An 18622-nucleotide genomic window follows, 5' to 3' on the forward strand; every position below is an offset into this window, starting at 1 on the left:
TGTATCAATGGAATCTCATCATATACATAACAAATTTGTGTGGTATATTTATATTATAACATATGAGCACTAAAAACTAGTATTCTTATTGAGATTGGAATTCATCGAGATGCGTTTAACCCTTTCTTTAGGCACCTTTGAAAGGGAGGGAAGTCGTTTATTTAAGATATAATTTGCATAATTTTCAAATTAATCATACTTTAAAATAAATTTTTGAATTTATAATATTATGAAAGAACATTTTTCCACATGAAATGTAATTAAAAAACAACTTCCACATGGTTTTTCACATAGAAAATTACAAAAGACACATTCCATATAGTGTTTGATATAGGTTAAAAAACAAGTTTCAATATAAACCCTTTGTTTTTTTTTTTTTATAATTTATATACATATATATATATATATATATATATATATATATATATAGAAAATAACTTTTTCCATGAAAATTATTATTCCAAAAAAACAATTTTGGTGCAAATTGATTTTGTATGAAATTATCATAAAAATATATTTTTTTTCTTTAAAAAAAATTATACTAAAATTATCTTTTAAAAAAACTTCCTACCTCAAAATCTATATAAAAGACATTTAAGATGACTTCCAATGTGGAATGTAACTACATTTAAAATAATAATAATAATTACATAAAAAGTATTTTGTTTAATATACCCTTATTATAAATTCAATTTTTATTTTTATTTTAATACATGTTTAATATAGAAACATTACCAAAATCATTCGTAAACTCCTCGATACTTTTACGACTTTCCCTTTCTAAGAATTTTTTTCCCAACTTAGTGAAGATGCCTAAAAGAAAAGCCGAGAAGCTTGAGTTTTTTGTGAGGTGTAACAATCAAATGATTATGAAATAGAGTGACACATATGGTTTGTAAAGCCTATTTCATTTTCTATTTGTAGAATAATTTAAATTATCCCATGATTAGATGAAGAGAACAACAGATGTGGATGATGATTAGATCAAAAGAACGACGGGTTAGATGTGGATGATGATGATTGGTTAGAAGTTAGAACATGGATGATGATTCCTTTCATAACTTTTATGTTTTAAATATTAAAAGGATATTTAGAATTTTATAAGATTCTCCTTTTTTTTAAAAAAAAAAAGAAAAACAAATGAGTTAATATTGATTATTAATCTTTGGGTTTAGAGATTGGATAGAGTTATTATTATTATTATTATTATGCAATTGAATTTATATTTGGAAATTTCATTTTAAAAATGTTTTTATAATAAATTAATATAATTTCAGTATCTTAATACTTTTTTAATTTAGAAAACACGTTTAATAAGTTTTGAATTAAAAATAATTTTTTGAAAATACGTTTCTAAATGTGTTTTTTTAAAAATAGTTGAAAATATAAAGAATATTTTAAGAATTTTACGTTACAAATATGAGCAATATACTTTTACGAAGATATTTTTTTAAATAATTCTAAAAATTTATTTTTAAAATATATATTTTTTCAAATTAATGAATTTATTCCGTAGTTCTCTTTTTGAAATATGAAGTTGAGAGTTTGAAAATTGTTTCCTTTTAAAATCATGGAATATAAATTTTTTTCTGAACAAAAATATTCTCTATTCCATCTAAAATATTTTTAAAAAGTTTAAAAATAAAAATATCAGAAAAAAAGAAAGAAGAAAAAAAGAAATATATATATATATATATATAAACTTTGGTAGCTTGGAATATAGTCTGAAGCATAAAGGTTAAACCCCAGATCGCATCACATACTCTTCGTTATTATCTTCTCTGAGTCTTCTATGGCTTCCCGGGATAAGAAATCGTCGAAGCCCTCCAGTAGTCGTGGCATTCGAACCCTCTCCGATTTGAATCGTCCGACTGCTCCGGACTCCGACAGCGACTCCGATGGCCCTCAGGAGTACTACACCGGTGGCGAGAAGAGGTTTCTTTTTAGCCCTAATTTTTTCCCTCTCTCTATGTGGATTTTTTGTTTTCCTGTTTGGTGGCTGAGAAATTGAAGGAAACGAAAAAAAATATTAATTTTATTTATTTATTTATTGTGGGTTAGGTTTTTCATGGTTGCCTGTTTGGTTGAGTTGAGATGATGTTTACCTTTTTTGGGGATAATTGTTTTCTCAGCAACCAAACGGTGGTGCATGAAGAAGAAAAAGGCCCGAATTTTTTGACCTTGAGATTGAGATTTTAGAGAAAAAAGGTTTAGGTTGTGGTTCTAAATCCTGGGGGTTTGATTGCAAGGTGCTTCTTTTGGCGATCACCCATTAACTTTTCTTTCCAAATTGAATTAATTCTTATGGTAAAGATTGAAGAGTATTTCATTCACTCATCTCTAACCACAATCAGGATGGTAACTTCGTTTTGGATTGCTTTTCCACCCAAATTGTTTATAATCCATAATCATTTGTGCTTTCCCCAACAGAATTACTGTAGATTTAATATACAATTGATGACATGGACTTTTTCCTATGTTTTGTTGCATTGGTCATATCTAACAGTTCACAGAAGGTTGATTGTATTGAAATTTTGAATTCTGATTCTCCATGGACCTAAAAGTCAAGTTTTGGTTGTTTATAAGTTTATGGCTGTTGGATATTGTTACCCTTGCATAAGCTCCTCGTGAAAGCATATGTTGGAGTGTAGTAATGCAAAGCACTTTTGTTGGATCTGTAATTGATGGGGAAATTTTTAACTTGAAAACTTGTGAAATCTTGATGACTGATGATCAAATTAGTTTTATTGAACTTTGGTGATTGGTCCTGAAGCCTTTTTTGCTGAATTTAGATTTATCTTTGTTGACATGATTTGTATGCTCAAGTTCCATGAGACTGGTATTATGACTTCAACCAGCTTCTCAATTAGAGTGGACTGAAGTTTTGCTATCATTTTGAAGTGCCAGGGTTGAGAAGAAGTCTGGTAATGCTACATGTTCAATGTATGCTTCGAAAGAGTTCTTTTCCCTTTTTCTTTTTCTCTTTTCGGTGGAGGAAAAGAAAGGGGGAGAGAGAGACACACACCCTTCCCTCCCCCCCTTATTGATTAGGGGAAAAACTAATGCCCTTGTGTTGGGGGTTGGGGGGTGTTGGTTTGGTTGATGTTTTTATGCATTGGTTGCTAGGGCTTTTGGGGATTAGTTCATGTTTTTATCTCTTATGCACCTTGCTTCTTGTGTGTTAATATCTATTCGTTATCTTGCCTTTTCAATTAGGATTTAATACAGGTTCAGGTCTCTCCATCATCCAGCCAAAAAAGGAAAAAGAATCTTAGTGTAAAATCAGAATTTCATTGTATATATTTGATTTGCCACTTATCCTGTTAAATTTTTTGCTAAATTCTTATTCCATAGGAATTGAATTCCAAAATTTTGGGTTTCACTGGTTGTATTAGGATTCCAATGGACAAAGTGATTGTACCTACTTTGGAAGTATGTTACGGGATGAGATAAAACTGGGGAAGGGGGGAGGAAACTGTCTGTTTTATGTGATTTCTGTCAGGTGATTTACAAGGGATCGTATTCTGGAGTTAAGTTGCATTCATTAAGAATCCCAACAAGGGGTTAGAGGATATGGCCAAATGACATCCCAACATGTTTTTGAAATGCAAAATATAGTGGAAAAAGCAGAATTGAGGTCAAAATGCTATGCCAAAATGAGTACCTTTTCCATCTCTTGCTTTTTGCCAACCACCCTTACCTTTGAATCAAAGATTGGGCATGGGAACAGTAGACCTAGGTCAGTCAGGCAGGAGGCTTTGAACCTAGAAAAAGAAAGGCCGAGGGAGATATAGACTTAAAGAATGCATTTTACCTTGGAGTTGAGGAAAGTTACATGGTGAGACTGCTTGGATGTTTTATTCAGATGGTGTGCTGCTGCTAAGAATTTAATTGGTGGTCATCTGCCTCCTAGTTAAAACATGTTGAGAATAGTGAAAGAAAGGGGAAACATCAACAAATGGTTGTTGGAGCTAGTCAAGAATACATGGAAGTGTAATGGTTTAAATGATGTAGCTGGTGGTTGGACTGTTGCATGAAGAATGACAATCATGACTTTTATGGGAGTGAAATTAAGGGTGCAAATATCTTGTATAGTAAGATAGTTGTTAAAGGCACACCTAGGCCCAAGGCCCACTAATTGCCCTACTGTGGTGCTTCTCCTGGCAAAGGGCATGCCTTATTGAGGAAGCACACCTTGTCTATGTTTTTATTCCTTCTATTTAAGCTCACTGCAGAGCAGCACTAGTTTCCACTATTTTTTATTTTATTTAATTTAATTTAACTTAACATATTTGGTGAAACTAGAGCCAAATTTACAGTATTTTATGAAATTGCGCATGTACCCTAGCTTGTGCCTCACTTCATGCAAGCATGCGCCTTGGATTGCATCATGCCCCTAGGTTCCAAGGGGTAGGGAGATAATTGTACCTTTGTGAACTGTACCTTCCATGCATTCTGTTGGTTCACAATTGTCTTTTCTGGGGAGATTTCTAGTGGTTAAAACTGCATTTCATACTTATTTTGGATATTTTGTGCAGCTTTTTGGAATTCTAACAAGTTGTGTATTTGCTTTATCTTCCTTCTATTTCAATGAAGAAATTAGAGGTAAAATGAAAGTTTTGCTAATATGGCAGCTCTAATATTTTTATGCATTCTGGTTGGTCAATAATTCTTTCTTCTGGATAGATTTTAATGTTCTAAACTTTATTGCAACCTTGTCTTGGATATTTTATGCAGCTTTGTGGAATTCCTAACCGGTTATTTTTTTGCAATAGCTTCTCCTGCTTTTACTTGTATAAAGAAATTAGAAGTAACAAAACCTTCCCTTGGGATTGGAACTCTAGTTTCTGCATTATTTTAACTATTATTTCAAAACACCCCAAATGATTTCACTCGGAGTTGACACTAACTTGTTGATGCTAATTGACACACATTCTATTGGTCCACAAATCGTTAGTCAAGGTGAGCCAGTAATGAGCTCAGACCATGAGCTAGTAATTCTGCTATTTGGTATCTGTTACATGTCATGAATGAAGTATGCATACGTCAGATAGTCTATTTGTCACCATGGTTCTCTTTTACGACTTATTCTTAGACTGATGAAGTGCAAGTTGAAATCCTTGAATAAACATGGATTGAGGCATGCTCCATTCTCTCTGTCTTCTTGGTGCAAGAAGCTGCTGCCACTTAAAATTTCTGTATTTTCCTTTTTGTTTTCCAAATTCTATGAAACTGTACTTTAAAATCAGTTTTCATTGTAAGAAGCTTAAGTATGGCTAATACACACAAGAGCATTGAAGACAGTACTCTTTCTCTATATACATCAATCTAGAGAGGTGTTTCTTATAGGAATGCCCAAATTTCTACATGTAACAAGGGTATTAGATTAAGAAAGCGTACAGCTTGCTGATCAGCCCCATTGTCTCCATTTTCCCTAGAAATGGCATTTGGGTGGAGAAAGTTCCAACTAAATTAGCGTTCTTTGCGTGGGAAGCTGCTTGGGGGAAGGTTCTTACCCTTAATAGACTTCAAAAGAGAGGGTGGCAACTTCCTAATCGATGTTATTTGTGTGGGAGCGAAGAGGAAAATGTAAATCAGTTGCTCATTCATTGTATAGTGGCCAGAGTGCTGTGGGAGATTGTCCTTGGTTTGTTCGGTGCCCAGTGGGTTTTTCCAGAAACTGTAAAGGAGGTGGTACTTAGCTGGAAGGGCTCGTTTGTGGGTAAAAAGAGGAAAAAAATTTGGAGATCCATTCCGTTATTTATTTTTTGGATGGTTTGGAAGGAGAGGAATAGATTAGCTTTTAGGGGGGGGGGGGGGGGGGGGGGAGTTAGCTATTCAGAAAATTAAGAATTCTTTTGTTTGTAATGTGTGGGGTTGGGCAAATTGTATAGTGGAGCGGAGCCACGTTCCCTCTTAGGATTTTTGGAGTGGTTAGCCTCCATTTAAGGGCTGGTGGGTTTTTTTGTCTTTTTTGGTAGTGAGGCCTTTGCCGCCTTGTATACTCCTGTATGCTATGCGGCGTTTTTGCCTTGTTAATATATTCCGTGTTTACTTATCAAAAAAAAAAAAAACAAGGGTATAAGATTATATGTTGGCCTCATTATTATTTACATTTCTTGCTAAGCTGAGTTAAATAGTCCCACAGCTTATTGAATTAGTGATCTATGTCCTTAATTTTTTCATTATATGTACTAACGTATGTCATCTTTACATTTCAGCTCTTATTAATCAAATGTTAATATTATTTTAACAAATGCATGATGATTGACTAACATTGGTAATAATAACGTCTGCAGTGGGATGCTTGTCCAAGACCCTTCAAAGGGTAATGATGTGGATGCAATTTTCAATCAAGCTAGGCAATTGGGAGCAGTGGAAGGCCCCATGATAAATCCTTCATCAAGCTCAAGAAGCTTTACTGGGACTGGAAGATTACTTTCCGGGGAATTAGTACCAACTGCTCCTCAACAGCCTGAGACTGTTATTCACAACATTGTCTTTTGGAGTAATGGCTTCACAGTGAATGATGGTCCCTTGAGGAGGTTAGATGATCCTGAAAATGCATCTTTCCTAGAGGTAATGGTAATTCAATTCCATCCCTGAAAAAGGTAAAGGAAAATGCTGATAAAAAGATGAAAATCAGAAGCACCAAACAGGGTGCTGCAACAGAGCAGAATGACTGGGTTTTGTCCTTGTGCTTTGTATTGTAAAATGTAGAGTATGAAATAAATGCTGCATTTCATTTCTCCTTCCATGTTATACCATAATTTGTTTTAAAAATCTTTTATTAGCCTTCATTTGCTAGATACACCTTAAGTTCCTGCACATATATTTTTCCCTTCATTTTCATTCCAACTTTCTGCAACAACTAAACTAACTCAGGCATTATGGCTTGGTGTTGATCTTAATAGTTTGTTACATCTAAATGCAGAGCATCAGAAAGTCGGAGTGTCCAAAAGAGCTTGAGCCTGCAGATAGGAGGTCCTCTGTTCATGTCAACCTCATAAGGAGGGATGAGAACTGCCCCGTGAGTCCTCTATTTTTATATATTGACTTGTTGCATTTCTCATGTCCATGATCGTTTGTCACTACCCATAGCGGTCAGAAAATTTACCTGTATACCTAGTAAGGTTATTACAGTGAAGTTCTATTTTATATGAAACTAGTTTATATCCTTAGAACTCATTTGAGTACTTTTCAATGTGTTCTAAACCTGTCGGAATCTACCATCTTGTAGATGATTTGAATTCTACCAACAGCCTGTATCACATATCCTTTTTCTAATATTTCAGTTTCTTGCAGGAATCAGAAAAGACCCGGGTTCCATTTCAGGGGGTGGGACGAACTTTAGGAAGCAGCAGTGTAGCTCCAGAACCCGAGCCCACTGTTGCTCCCACTCCTCTCAATACCGCTCCATCTCCTAACATGGGACTGATCGTGGATGAAGCATTGCCATCAACCTCGATCCAGCTCAGGTTGTCTGATGGAACCCGCATGATTGCTCACTTCAACTACCACCATACCATCACCGACATCCGTGCCTTCATTGAAGCATCGAGGCCGGGTGGTTCCACAAATTACCATCTGCAGATGATGGGATTCCCTCCCAAGCAACTCAACGATCCAATGCAGACAATAGAGCAGGCCGGCCTCGCCAACTCAGTCGTTATCCAGAAATACTAACTCTGGGCTGCATTACTGTACTAAAAACCTTGGACCAGTCTCAAAAGGATATTGATGAAGGTAAGAATACACTGATTATATGGTACCATTTGGGAGATTTTCAGGTACTTGTTTATGAAGTTTTTAGTACGAGGCCTGCCTCTTATGACAATTAAATTTCAAAAAAATTATATATAATTTCAGTAGTGATCATTTTGTGGTGTTGTCTTGTTGAAAGATCAGGTTCTCTCAATTTATTTATGCATGGATTTTGAGATTTCATCAGCTGAAATTATTCTAAACCTGCCCAGATCAGGTTTAAATTTGAAAACGATGGGCATGGTTGCTGATTAGTGCTTATGGGGAATTTTTATAGATAAAAAATCATGTTTATCAAACTAATAATTTTTTTTTTGCAACAGATTATTAAAATTATTATCAAAATATTTTATAAAATACTACTAATTGCAAAAAATGGTTATGCTCTAATAGCTTTTATTATTATTATTATTATTATTATTATTATTATTATTATTGTTAAATTCCTAACACTAATTAACTTGATGGGCCAAGAAAATTAATTTGCATGGGTATGAGTCTTTGACTTGTACATGTAATTTAATGTACGAGTCAATTAGTTAGTCGTTAGTGGATCACCTTAAGTTATGTTTGGTTTTTGAAAAAAATTTAAAAGAAGAGAAAAAAATATTAAGATTTTTTTTTAATATTTAAATGTCATTAAAAAATATAAAGAAAAAAGGAAAAGGGAAAGGAAAATGTTGAAAGGTTTTTCTTCTCTTCATTTTACTCAAATAATGAAAGCTTAAGAAAGTGTATTTTCTATGGTAATGTTTCTTTCTATCATCTTTCCTTTAAACTTTATGGGTGCGAAATGTATCCTTAGTTGGTCACAAATTTCTTAATTTTAATCAACTTCCTATATTCTATGCCAACATGATATGTCAAATTGGAGCATGATTTCCTAAAAGATTGTTACCTATTACACAAATTATTTAATAAAAATTAATTATGTTAAAAAAATGCTTTAGAAAACCTGATTTTGTAAGAAATTTCAAAGAATTTTAAACTAGTTTTTTTTTTAAATAAAAATAAAAATTAATATTGTTTTATTTTATGGTGAAGGAGAGCTTGATGTCACAAACTTGGTTGTCTCTTAAGCAATTGTACAAAGCTTAGACAACTCAAGATGTTTGAAGTTGTTAAATCAACCTTGAACTTTGCTTATTATGTTGAGATGAGCTGAAAGAGAATACTTTGGTCTCGAATATGATACTTAGTGTGTCACCTCTTCTTGTCAACCAATTTTTTCATCTTTTTAGTGGCTTTATATGAGTAGGCTATGACCACCCGTGCTTGTCATCCCTTAGCTATTTGAAATTTGTCAAACTCTTCTTAATGTAGCTTGTCCTCAAGGTGTGAGGAGTTAATGGTTGTTGTCTTGTAGCCACTTAAATGAGCTCCTATTTTTCACTTCATTCCTTTGTAGGTTGTAAGAGAATTGTCCTACATTTAGAAACTTAGTTCAATCTCTGTGTTTGGCACTCATAAAGTGCCTTAAGTGCAGCTCTTTTAAGGCATTCGCCCTCTCTGTTTTTCCATCTATCTATGGATGAAAACTAGTAAAACAATGAAACTCTAACCTTATCGTCTTGAAGAGCTTCATCCAAAACTTTCTAGGGAAGCACAAGTCATGTACATTGATAATGTACCTTGACAACCCATAATACTTTTCCACATTGAAGGAACAACTTTGTTTTCTTCTCCACATTGCAATTTATAGGGTCTACTATGAATGTTACATACTTAGAGCACCAATCCACCACCACAATGATTGAGTCATAGCATTTTGACTTAGGCAACTCAATAAAAAAATCCAAGGTGAAGCTTTCCCATGGTCACTTGGGCGTGGATCTAATAGTCTTCTAGGTAATTGTTGTTCCACCTAATCTTATTGGTATACAAGACAAGTCTTAATATAGGTCTACATTGACAAACCTTTAGTGCTACCATAGAGTAGCAATATCAAGGAGTTAGAGAACTGTAATATGAATTTTGGTAGTCTTGTGAAACTAGGGTTTGGTTAATCTTGGTTTTGATGATGATAAAATAAAGTTTGAAATTAATGATTTATTCTAAGTGTACTTAGACAAGAAGATTTCAAAGTGATAATCACAAAATAAATTAAGTTGAAAGAAAATTAAGAAGAATGAGAAAACCTCAAAGAGAAGATCAATTCAAGACCATTTCTTTGGGATTTCTTTATAAGGTTGTTGGTGCACTAAGGTCATACACTTCATTTTTACTTGAGCAACTAAAATTATCCAAGTATTAAATTGTTTTGAATTCTTTTATAAATTGGATTAAAAAAAAATTGATTTGAGAAAAAACCCTAAGTTTTAATATAGTTAAAATATTTTTAAAAGTTTTTTAAACATTGAGGAACTATTAGTTGAGGTTTCTCAACCTTGATTTGATCTTAAATATATGTTTTCAATGTAACCGATTAAGGTACAAGGGAAATAGTTGAGTTGATTAGGCTCAATTGATTAAGAGAGTAAAAATGCCTAAAATTGGTAGAACCTTATTTCAATTAGTTTAGGTTAAGCTTCGATCAATTTAGGCTAAGCCTCAATAGATCGAGGCTAAACCTCAACTGGTTGAGTCAATTAAATAATGGTAGCACCAACCTAAGCCCAAAAGATTTTAATATTTGATTATGGGCTTGGGCTTAAAATAAGTACATAAATAATTAAAAATTAAAAATACAAATAAAGTAAATAAATAATTAATAATTAAAATATAAATACTAGACTCACATTCTGAATAACCATTTCTAAACTCCCAAACACGTTTTAAAGTTGTGGGGATCCCTTTGGATCAAAAGCGGACAATATCAACACGATTGGATGCAGTCATTACAACCACCCCCTAATTCAAACCGATCTTGGAAAGCATCTCAATTCTCATTAATTATACCTTTAACCAGTCATTCATTCCATTATTGAGTTCAATTTCCCATTGTTTCCTTATAAACTTTAACCCTAGGTTTTCATGCTTGACACCCTAAGAAAACTCTTTAATCTCTCATGGGTGTGTTTTCACAAGCACAATCCATTAAAGAAAGATAAAGAACCATTCTTGAAAATTAAGGAAATAAAAAATAATATATTAATTAATAATAATGAAAAAGAGAACAAACCAATATCCTAACTTCATTTTCTTCTCTCCAATCTAAAAACAATCAAAACTCTTTAGAAAACCTAAAAATTGAGTTTTTATAGTTTCCACAAAAAAACCTAACACATGACATGTTCCTATTGATCACTTATTTTAAAAATAATTACCTAAACATGACTAAAAATAAAAAATAAAATCACGATGTCTAGTTGTATGAGGCCCACTTAAGGCAGATGGAGTGCCCAATATGCAATACCTGAAGTAGAGGAGGTGAAATATTAATGTCATAGTATGTTATTTCAAAATTAAGGTAATTTTGAAATGGATTTCGAATTTATATATAAGTTGAATTTCAAAATGGTCATTTAGCTCTGCGTAGTTGTTTTCAAACGACCATAACTTATTCGTTTTAGTTCCGATTTATACATTATTTAAAGTGTTAGACTTTTGACTTCCCGAACTTTGAAACGATATATAGCTTACCCAAAATTGACCATGGGAAGTGCTCTAAATTTTCCCTTAAAAGTCAAAGTATATACTATTGCTAGATTTTAAGTTCCAAATTTCCATGTGAACTTGATTACATTTGCTTCAAACCTTTTCCATTATGGTTGCTTGCCCTGTATTTCACTCAACATCCATTGCTAGTATTTCATGCCTATGAGTTACTCATCACACCCTTCCTTGGACTCTTCATGGTTCATAAGTCTCAAGTCTCTTAATTATGCATGTTTAACCCCTTTTATTTCCTTGGTTGATAATGACTTTTGCACTTACAATTTTTTTTAATCTCTTAAACTTGGAATTAGGTTCAAAAAGTTAAATCCATAACTAGGGTTTTATAATTGATCAAAATTAAGTTAGATGATTTGAGTTTTTTATATTGCATAAATCATATTATATATATGCTATTAGAACACATATTTTGGTTTCAATCAGAATGCTTGAGTTTGAAAGATTTGTTAGTGGAACTCTCACTTGATTAAGAGTTTGAGATGAGTGGATATAGGTCGAGTTACATTGAATCACTATGAAACCTTGAGTTTTCATTATATACAAAACCTTGAGTGACAATTGTTTTATATACTTTCTTTACCTAAGACATATTATAGTTGTTTTATTATTATATAAAATTGCCACTTGAATTCTAAGTTTGATTTTGTAAAAAGGAACATTCACCCCATTCACCTCCCTCTCAGGTGATTGTCTTAGATTAGTATAACTAGAATTCTAACAAATATTGGCATTCAGTACTATTACCTCAAAATACCACTTCATATGCCACAAAAAGTTGTCTAGCTCTTTAATATCCCACTTGCCATTAAAGGCATTTAGTTTTGACACTTCCACCTTAAGTGTCTCATGAGTGGCCACTGCATAGGCAAAAACTATAGTCTTCTAGGTGATCATCTCATGAGAATTCTCCACATCACACATCTATATACATGTTGCCACATCCTTTTGACTCTAGGCTTGAAAGCATGTTCATTACATTAGCTTGGAAGGACATAAGTTTCCCATGTGATACTAGTTGAACTTGTGAATGTAGCACTCCATCTATGAGCTTTTGGATCTATTCCCTTAGATCCATTAGACACTTTTCTATCCTTTGCTCCATCAAGTTGTGGCTTGCTCCACCTTGGCTAGCCTTGATCTGATGTTTGTAACAACGTCAAGAGACTTATCATTCCTTCCTCCATGTGTGATAAGATTGGTCTCCTTCTCACAAGCTTATTGATCATTAGTCATTTTGTTAATGTTAGAGTTTGACATTCTTCCTTTGTTGCAATGCCCTCCTTGCAACTATGTTCTAATACCACTTATTACAAACTTAGATATTTCCTAACAACTACGCTACACTTAGACAACTTAAGATGCTTGAAGTTATCAAATCAACGTTTCCTAAGCTTAACTTGCAATGACAATAAATATTATGTGACATAGAAACTAAAAATGAGCAAAAAAGACAATACATAGAGTTTTAGAAGAATAAAAGTTTGCATTACATAAAAATGCTATACAAGGCTAGGGAAGTTTGCGAGCACTAGGTGCCTTGGCTACATCTATAGAACTATTAATGATTTCTCACAAGTTTAGGATACTCCATATTACTTACAAATAAGTTATGTACAAAATTCTTTAGAAATCCTCTACTTAATCCTAAGAACTTCCATCTAATTTCATAGTTTTGTAGATACCCCTTGGTCTCTCTAAAAACTTTCCCTCTTTACTCAAATAAAAGGTGATTTGGAGAGAAGGTACGAAATCAGGCTACCCCAACGTCTTAGTCCCAAATCATCTCGATGGCAATAGTTCTTCTCCATTCATAGTGCCATGGATTAGACAAGAAAAAGCAACACATTGTCGGCCAAAAAACAACTATTAATCCTACCATTTCAAAGATTTTTTCTCTTTCTCTCTAGAGTTTGGCCCATCAAAGGGGTTTTCATCACTCATGTGTGGGCCACACAACAAACACTACCCCCCTTACCATAAATCAGTTACAAGTCCCTCAAGAGAAGAGGCAGTTCTCATCAATATTATTATATACACAGTGGAGCAATCACTCAATAAAGATGCAAGGGGAAAGGGGAGTCATGTCAAAGAGACAAAATACAAAAGCCACTCATGGAACATGGAACACAGGACAGGCTATCTGTTTATGGAAAAGCAAAGTCCTGTTTATTCAAACTTGTAAGTTGTAAGTGAATGAGCAGTGAAAAACACACTGCATTATTATTATTATTGATATTTCACCGCATACCCATCTCGAAACAACTGGCCAGCGAGGTGCCATCCAACTTGTTTTGAGGGAGTCCTGCTAAATAATTAGGGGCTTGGCCTGCATTAATGGAGGATAGTCAGATAGTGGGGGCCTTCAATTCTCTTATGTGGTGTACACACGCCTTGAAAGGGACATTTTGGACCCACCATTTTCAGGGTATTTTGGTGTTTCTCCAATCGGGATATTGATGAGAGTTAACTTACAAGTTGACTCCATGATTTGATTGTAAGTATGACCCCCTTTGCCTGGTTGATACCAAGACTTCTTTTAGACTGTTCACCAACAAGATTTGCATAATGGCTTCTTTTAGTGTGTCCAAATTAGTGAGTTGTATTCATGATCAGAAACAATTTAGATAAGCATTTTGAAATACCCGTCACTTTTTTTTTTCCTTTTTTTGAAGATTTTTCCCTCTCGTCCAATGAATCCTACTTCATTATCCCATTAATTTGATAGCACCACTATACCACTATCGTACCATTAACAAGTATGATATTCATAAACCTTGGACCTTCATCTCTTCCAGGACAAAGTCCATCAATGTTTATCTATTTATAACATTAAACCATATTCCTTTTACATTCCAATATAGCTAATAAAACTATCACCTGCTGAGTTCATATCCTGATAGTTTTAAAACTTCATAACTTATAGTAATATTAGAATTATGATTAATATTTCATTTGAAAACTAATTTGTAGTTGATGAGGATGAGCAAAATCTTTTATGGCATTTGACATCACAATTTACAAACTTATTTTAAAAGTCATTATTTGGGTGATCCATTTTCGGGTTTAAGAGCAACATTTTTGCACTATAATAATCCTTTCTATGACTCGAACCCATAAACCTTAGTTATGATACCAATTATTGAATCGAACTTTGATTATCTCATTTGAAAAGTAATTGATGGTTAGTAAAATTAGGTCAAACCTTTTATGATATTTGAAATCATATCTTCCGGGCTATTCTAAAAGTCATCATGACCCATCCTTAGGTTTAAGAGTGGTATTATTACACCCTTATGTCATTTCCATCCAAAAAGAATATTATATACTCATTAGCTTCTACAGTTTATTCCCAATCATTTTTTAAGTCTTTTAGAAAATTTGTGAGTTTTAACACAATGGAATTCATAACTGGTATGCTCTTCAAAAAAGGTAGCAATTTTTCTTTGTAAGGTTGTAACTTCTGGTATGTTGATGTGAAGCAACTGAAAAGAGCCATGTATTAGAACAGCAGATCCAAATCTCTGTGTGATACTGCAAAGTCATGATCAGGTATAAGCACCCTTGATGCAGATTCTAGGAATCACCATTTGTTATTTTAAAAATTGATGAGAAACCAAGCCGAACCAAAAGTTAAACATAAAAAACCAAAGGTTTATAACTTTTATCGGTCATATTATTAATTTATTCCATATTTTTCACATGATTCCAAACCATGCTTAATATATAGTTGATAGAGAGACAATCACAATAGCTATTCATAACATTCGGTTTCAATAATATAATTTGAAATGGGTGTATTAATGTAATAAAAAAACAAATCATAAGATAAATTGTTATAATACATTATTTAAGTTTTTTGGTTCTAGTCGAAATTAACAAAAAGTATCAATTAACGAAGTAAACAGACTTAGATTGACTATTGTTATATATAGGATTGAATCAAACCGAACCGATAAATTTCCTCTCTAAGTTTAATTAGTTTGATTCTTAATGCATAAACACCGATTAGATTGATTCAATTAGATTTTAATATCCAAAACCGAATCGACTAATTAAACCATCCACATCCATAATCCATGTATTATTGAATAACCATTTAGGCTGACTTGCTCATAGAACATGATCATCACATGAAATATCATTCTAAACATCCAGTGGTGTAAGAGTATGCTGGTTGTTTACCATTATGGGAGATTGTTTTACTTCTGCAATTTTGATGTTTTGGGCAACTGTAATTGAAGCCATGCCTTCTCAACATGTGGATGTCTAGACCCGGAAACTCATTCAATATGTCCTGAGCTAGATCTCCCCTTTTTTTTTTTTTTCTGGCTGAAATCCATCATTGGATTCCTTGCATGCATGTGAGCCCACATTAAATCATATCTTGTTTCTTCTTCATCTTTAGAATTTAGATGACGTTTGAAGTAAAGTGTAAAGGGGGGTGACAGGCTTCAAATGTAATATGAATTTGCATCATTCATGAGGATTTGATTGATTAATTCTTTAGAATTCAGATCTAAAAATATTAAACCACAATCATATTGGTCGTCTAGGGATATTTGAGGGGTTCAAAAAAAAAGTTGTAAAAAACAGTTTCAATCTTTGCACTATAAGAACTTAATAAAAATCATTTATCTTATATTAAAATAGTCTCTTAAAGATACAGGTTGCTTGGAACTTTTTGAAACTAAATCGTCTTTCAAAAAATAAGTTGGTTTTTTTTTTTTTTTCAATGCTATTACTGGCCAAATATCCGATGGTTAGTCTGTGGAAAAGGAAGCCCATACATAGAAAAAGCAGCTTGGATAAATTTAGCATTGCTTTTTGACATAAGAGACAATAGCTAAGGTGTGAAAAAATAATGCCATCAGAGTGCATTATAACTAATGAGCACCCTATGTTGATTAGGACCAAACATCTAACCTTCCCTCTCGTTGAAGTGCCGAGAGAGGAGAGAAAAAAAGGTGGTGGTTTGTGGGTATGTGTGGGATTAAGGAAGTGTGCAAAGATAATTATGTTTCCACACCCATAATAGGAATGTGCAAGGTATAAATAAACAAACAAGTCATTCCTAAACGTGGAAAAGATAATTGATTAATCATAAATTATGTTGAAAAGATAATCGATTGATCACAAATTGTCGTGTATATAAATGGATTTCTTTATTTAATACCTAAATCTTATTTTTTTTCATAGTTAATTTAATTTTTATTTTTTTGTGCTATCCTTTAATGATTAAGATTTCATGGTGTACTTAAATGGTCTAGATTACATGTTTGCTTTGGTATCAATTTCGGTACCATGGTCTTTTGCTAAAGAAATATATGTATAATACTGAAAAGGGGTTTGCTTTTCAATAACCTGAATCACATGAACTACAGATATAAACCTTAGTTTAAAAAGGGTATCCATGGTTATTGATTGCTGTGACATCTGGTTGTGAATCTTGTGATGACTGATGAGTCTGATGACAGCTTGAGAATTTATTTTGAAAAAACTTTGAACTCAATGCCAGCCAACAGCAGAGGCAGCTGTTTGTTCCTCCTTTTTTCACTTGTATCATGGTTACTGCCCATGGACATGACGTAAAGTGAATCAGAAAAGCTTTGCTTGGAAGAGCCTAACTTCATGCCCCCCCCACCCCACCCTCTCTCTCTCTCTCTCACTCATATGCTCTCTTTCTTTCTCCACCTTCACCTTCGCACCAGTGACGTTTCTCAACTTTCTCCCCTCTTTTATTCTTACGCTGCTGGGACTGATTCGCGTACTATAGTTATTTTATCTGTCCATAGCTTTATCTTCCTGCCAAAACCCTAGCCCTCTGTAACCCTAACCCTAACCCTAACCCTAATGACCTCATCCTATCCTAAGCATCCACCACCCATGTTTCCTTTCACATGAAGTGTCTAATTTTCTAAAACCCTTATTCAATTTTTTTGGGTGCATGATGAATTTAATCAAGAACCCCTCATTGGATGAATGTGGTGTGGTGGGTTTAGGGTTTAATGAATGTGAAATGAAACTGTGAGACCTAAAAGGGACTATGGTGAGGTCATTGGACTTGATAATCTAAAATAAAAATGTCTAATTTGAAATGAGGACATGATGGAAAAATGGGGACAGAACTCAGAAGGTGGCAATGGCTCCTGAATCAATAAAATAGTTGACCACACGAGGCCTACCCATGTATGATCAAAGCCCGAAAGAGCAATTATTAGCACTAAATATTAGAAGTTGACAAGTTCTATGCACAAAGTACAATAGGAGAATAAAAGAATGTCACACACTTGGGCTAATTAATGAGGATAATTTAATACATAACTCCCTTTTAAGATCCATGGAGTCAATCTTCGCTGCCCAATAGCTAAAAATAATGTGATTAGGGTAGTTGAAACATATGAAACATAGTGGTACGAGAAAACATAATATGATTAGGATAATGAAAATGATCGAACATGATGTCTTCAGAATTTTGCTCTAATATAATTAGTAACACATTAGAGAAGAAATATTTACATAGAATATGTTGCAGCTAAATCGACTGGTGAATTTAATTGGATAAGGATCCAACGAAGTCTATGATAAGAAGTGAAGTTAAAGCTTGCAGAACAATTACTTGCATGTACCATGTACCTTCGTTCAAGGAAGGCAAAAGGGACAATACGTAGGGTATGACTGGGGACACAGGAAGCGGAGGAGAAAAAACCTACAGTGTTGGGACTGTAAGAATCGACTTGTGGGCGGGAGTCTTGAGATTCCTCGACTCTGGTAGCTAGGGTGTGTGTAAATGCCGGAGAAATGACAGTCCTTTGTGTGTGTGTGTGTTAAAGAAGATGGCGGTACAGGTACACTACACAAAGCTTACAAAAGGCGCCATTAAAGAGAGTGTAGAGGTCAGAGTTGTAGAACTAACAGTGAGAGGAACAGTGGCGGTGTAAGCGGAGATTAGGCTTTTAGGTAAGCAGGGTCATAGGGGACAATCCAATAGCGACAATTTGTTCACCGTGATTGGAGTGGTTTCCCACGATTTTTCACAGGAGAGTGAAGCTACCACAACTCAGAAACAGGGAGACGGAGAGGGGGGAGAGAGAGGGAGAGGTGGAAGAGACATTCGGACTGTCCCACTAGCTTTTCCAGCTTTTTTTAAGCTGAAACCCACTTTTCCTATGCTAATAATTACGGATTAGATGGAATGAATGAGACTAATAATAAGAGAGAGAGATGGGGGGAGAGATTTGAATTC

The 18622-nt window shown here is 33.9% G+C and overlaps 1 protein-coding gene across 1 annotated transcript; it reads left to right on the plus strand.

The window, feature by feature from the left end:
- Nucleotides 1-1717: 1717 nt before the first annotated feature.
- LOC117924204 (plant UBX domain-containing protein 4) lies at nt 1718-7878 on the plus strand. Its single transcript, XM_034842784.1, has 4 exons — nt 1718-1935; nt 6300-6579; nt 6935-7030; nt 7306-7878. The coding sequence occupies exons 1-4, from the start codon at nt 1793-1795 to the stop codon at nt 7684-7686; spliced, it is 900 nt and encodes a 299-aa protein (XP_034698675.1). The 5' UTR covers nt 1718-1792; the 3' UTR covers nt 7687-7878.
- Nucleotides 7879-18622: the final 10744 nt, after the last annotated feature.

This window comes from Vitis riparia, chromosome 10 (genome assembly GCF_004353265.1).
Source record: "Vitis riparia cultivar Riparia Gloire de Montpellier isolate 1030 chromosome 10, EGFV_Vit.rip_1.0, whole genome shotgun sequence".
Classification (NCBI taxonomy): domain Eukaryota; kingdom Viridiplantae; phylum Streptophyta; class Magnoliopsida; order Vitales; family Vitaceae; genus Vitis; species Vitis riparia.

Excerpts from the sequence above, each read along its gene's own strand:
- LOC117924204 (XM_034842784.1), top strand. The coding sequence starts at position 1,793 with ATGGCTTCCCGGGATAAGAAATCGTCGAAGCCCTCCAGTAGTCGTGGC. Across the intron at positions 6,580-6,934 it reads AAAATGCATCTTTCCTAGAG|AGCATCAGAAAGTCGGAGTG; the intron begins GTAATGGTAATT and ends ATCTAAATGCAG. Across the intron at positions 7,031-7,305 it reads GGAGGGATGAGAACTGCCCC|GAATCAGAAAAGACCCGGGT; the intron begins GTGAGTCCTCTA and ends AGTTTCTTGCAG.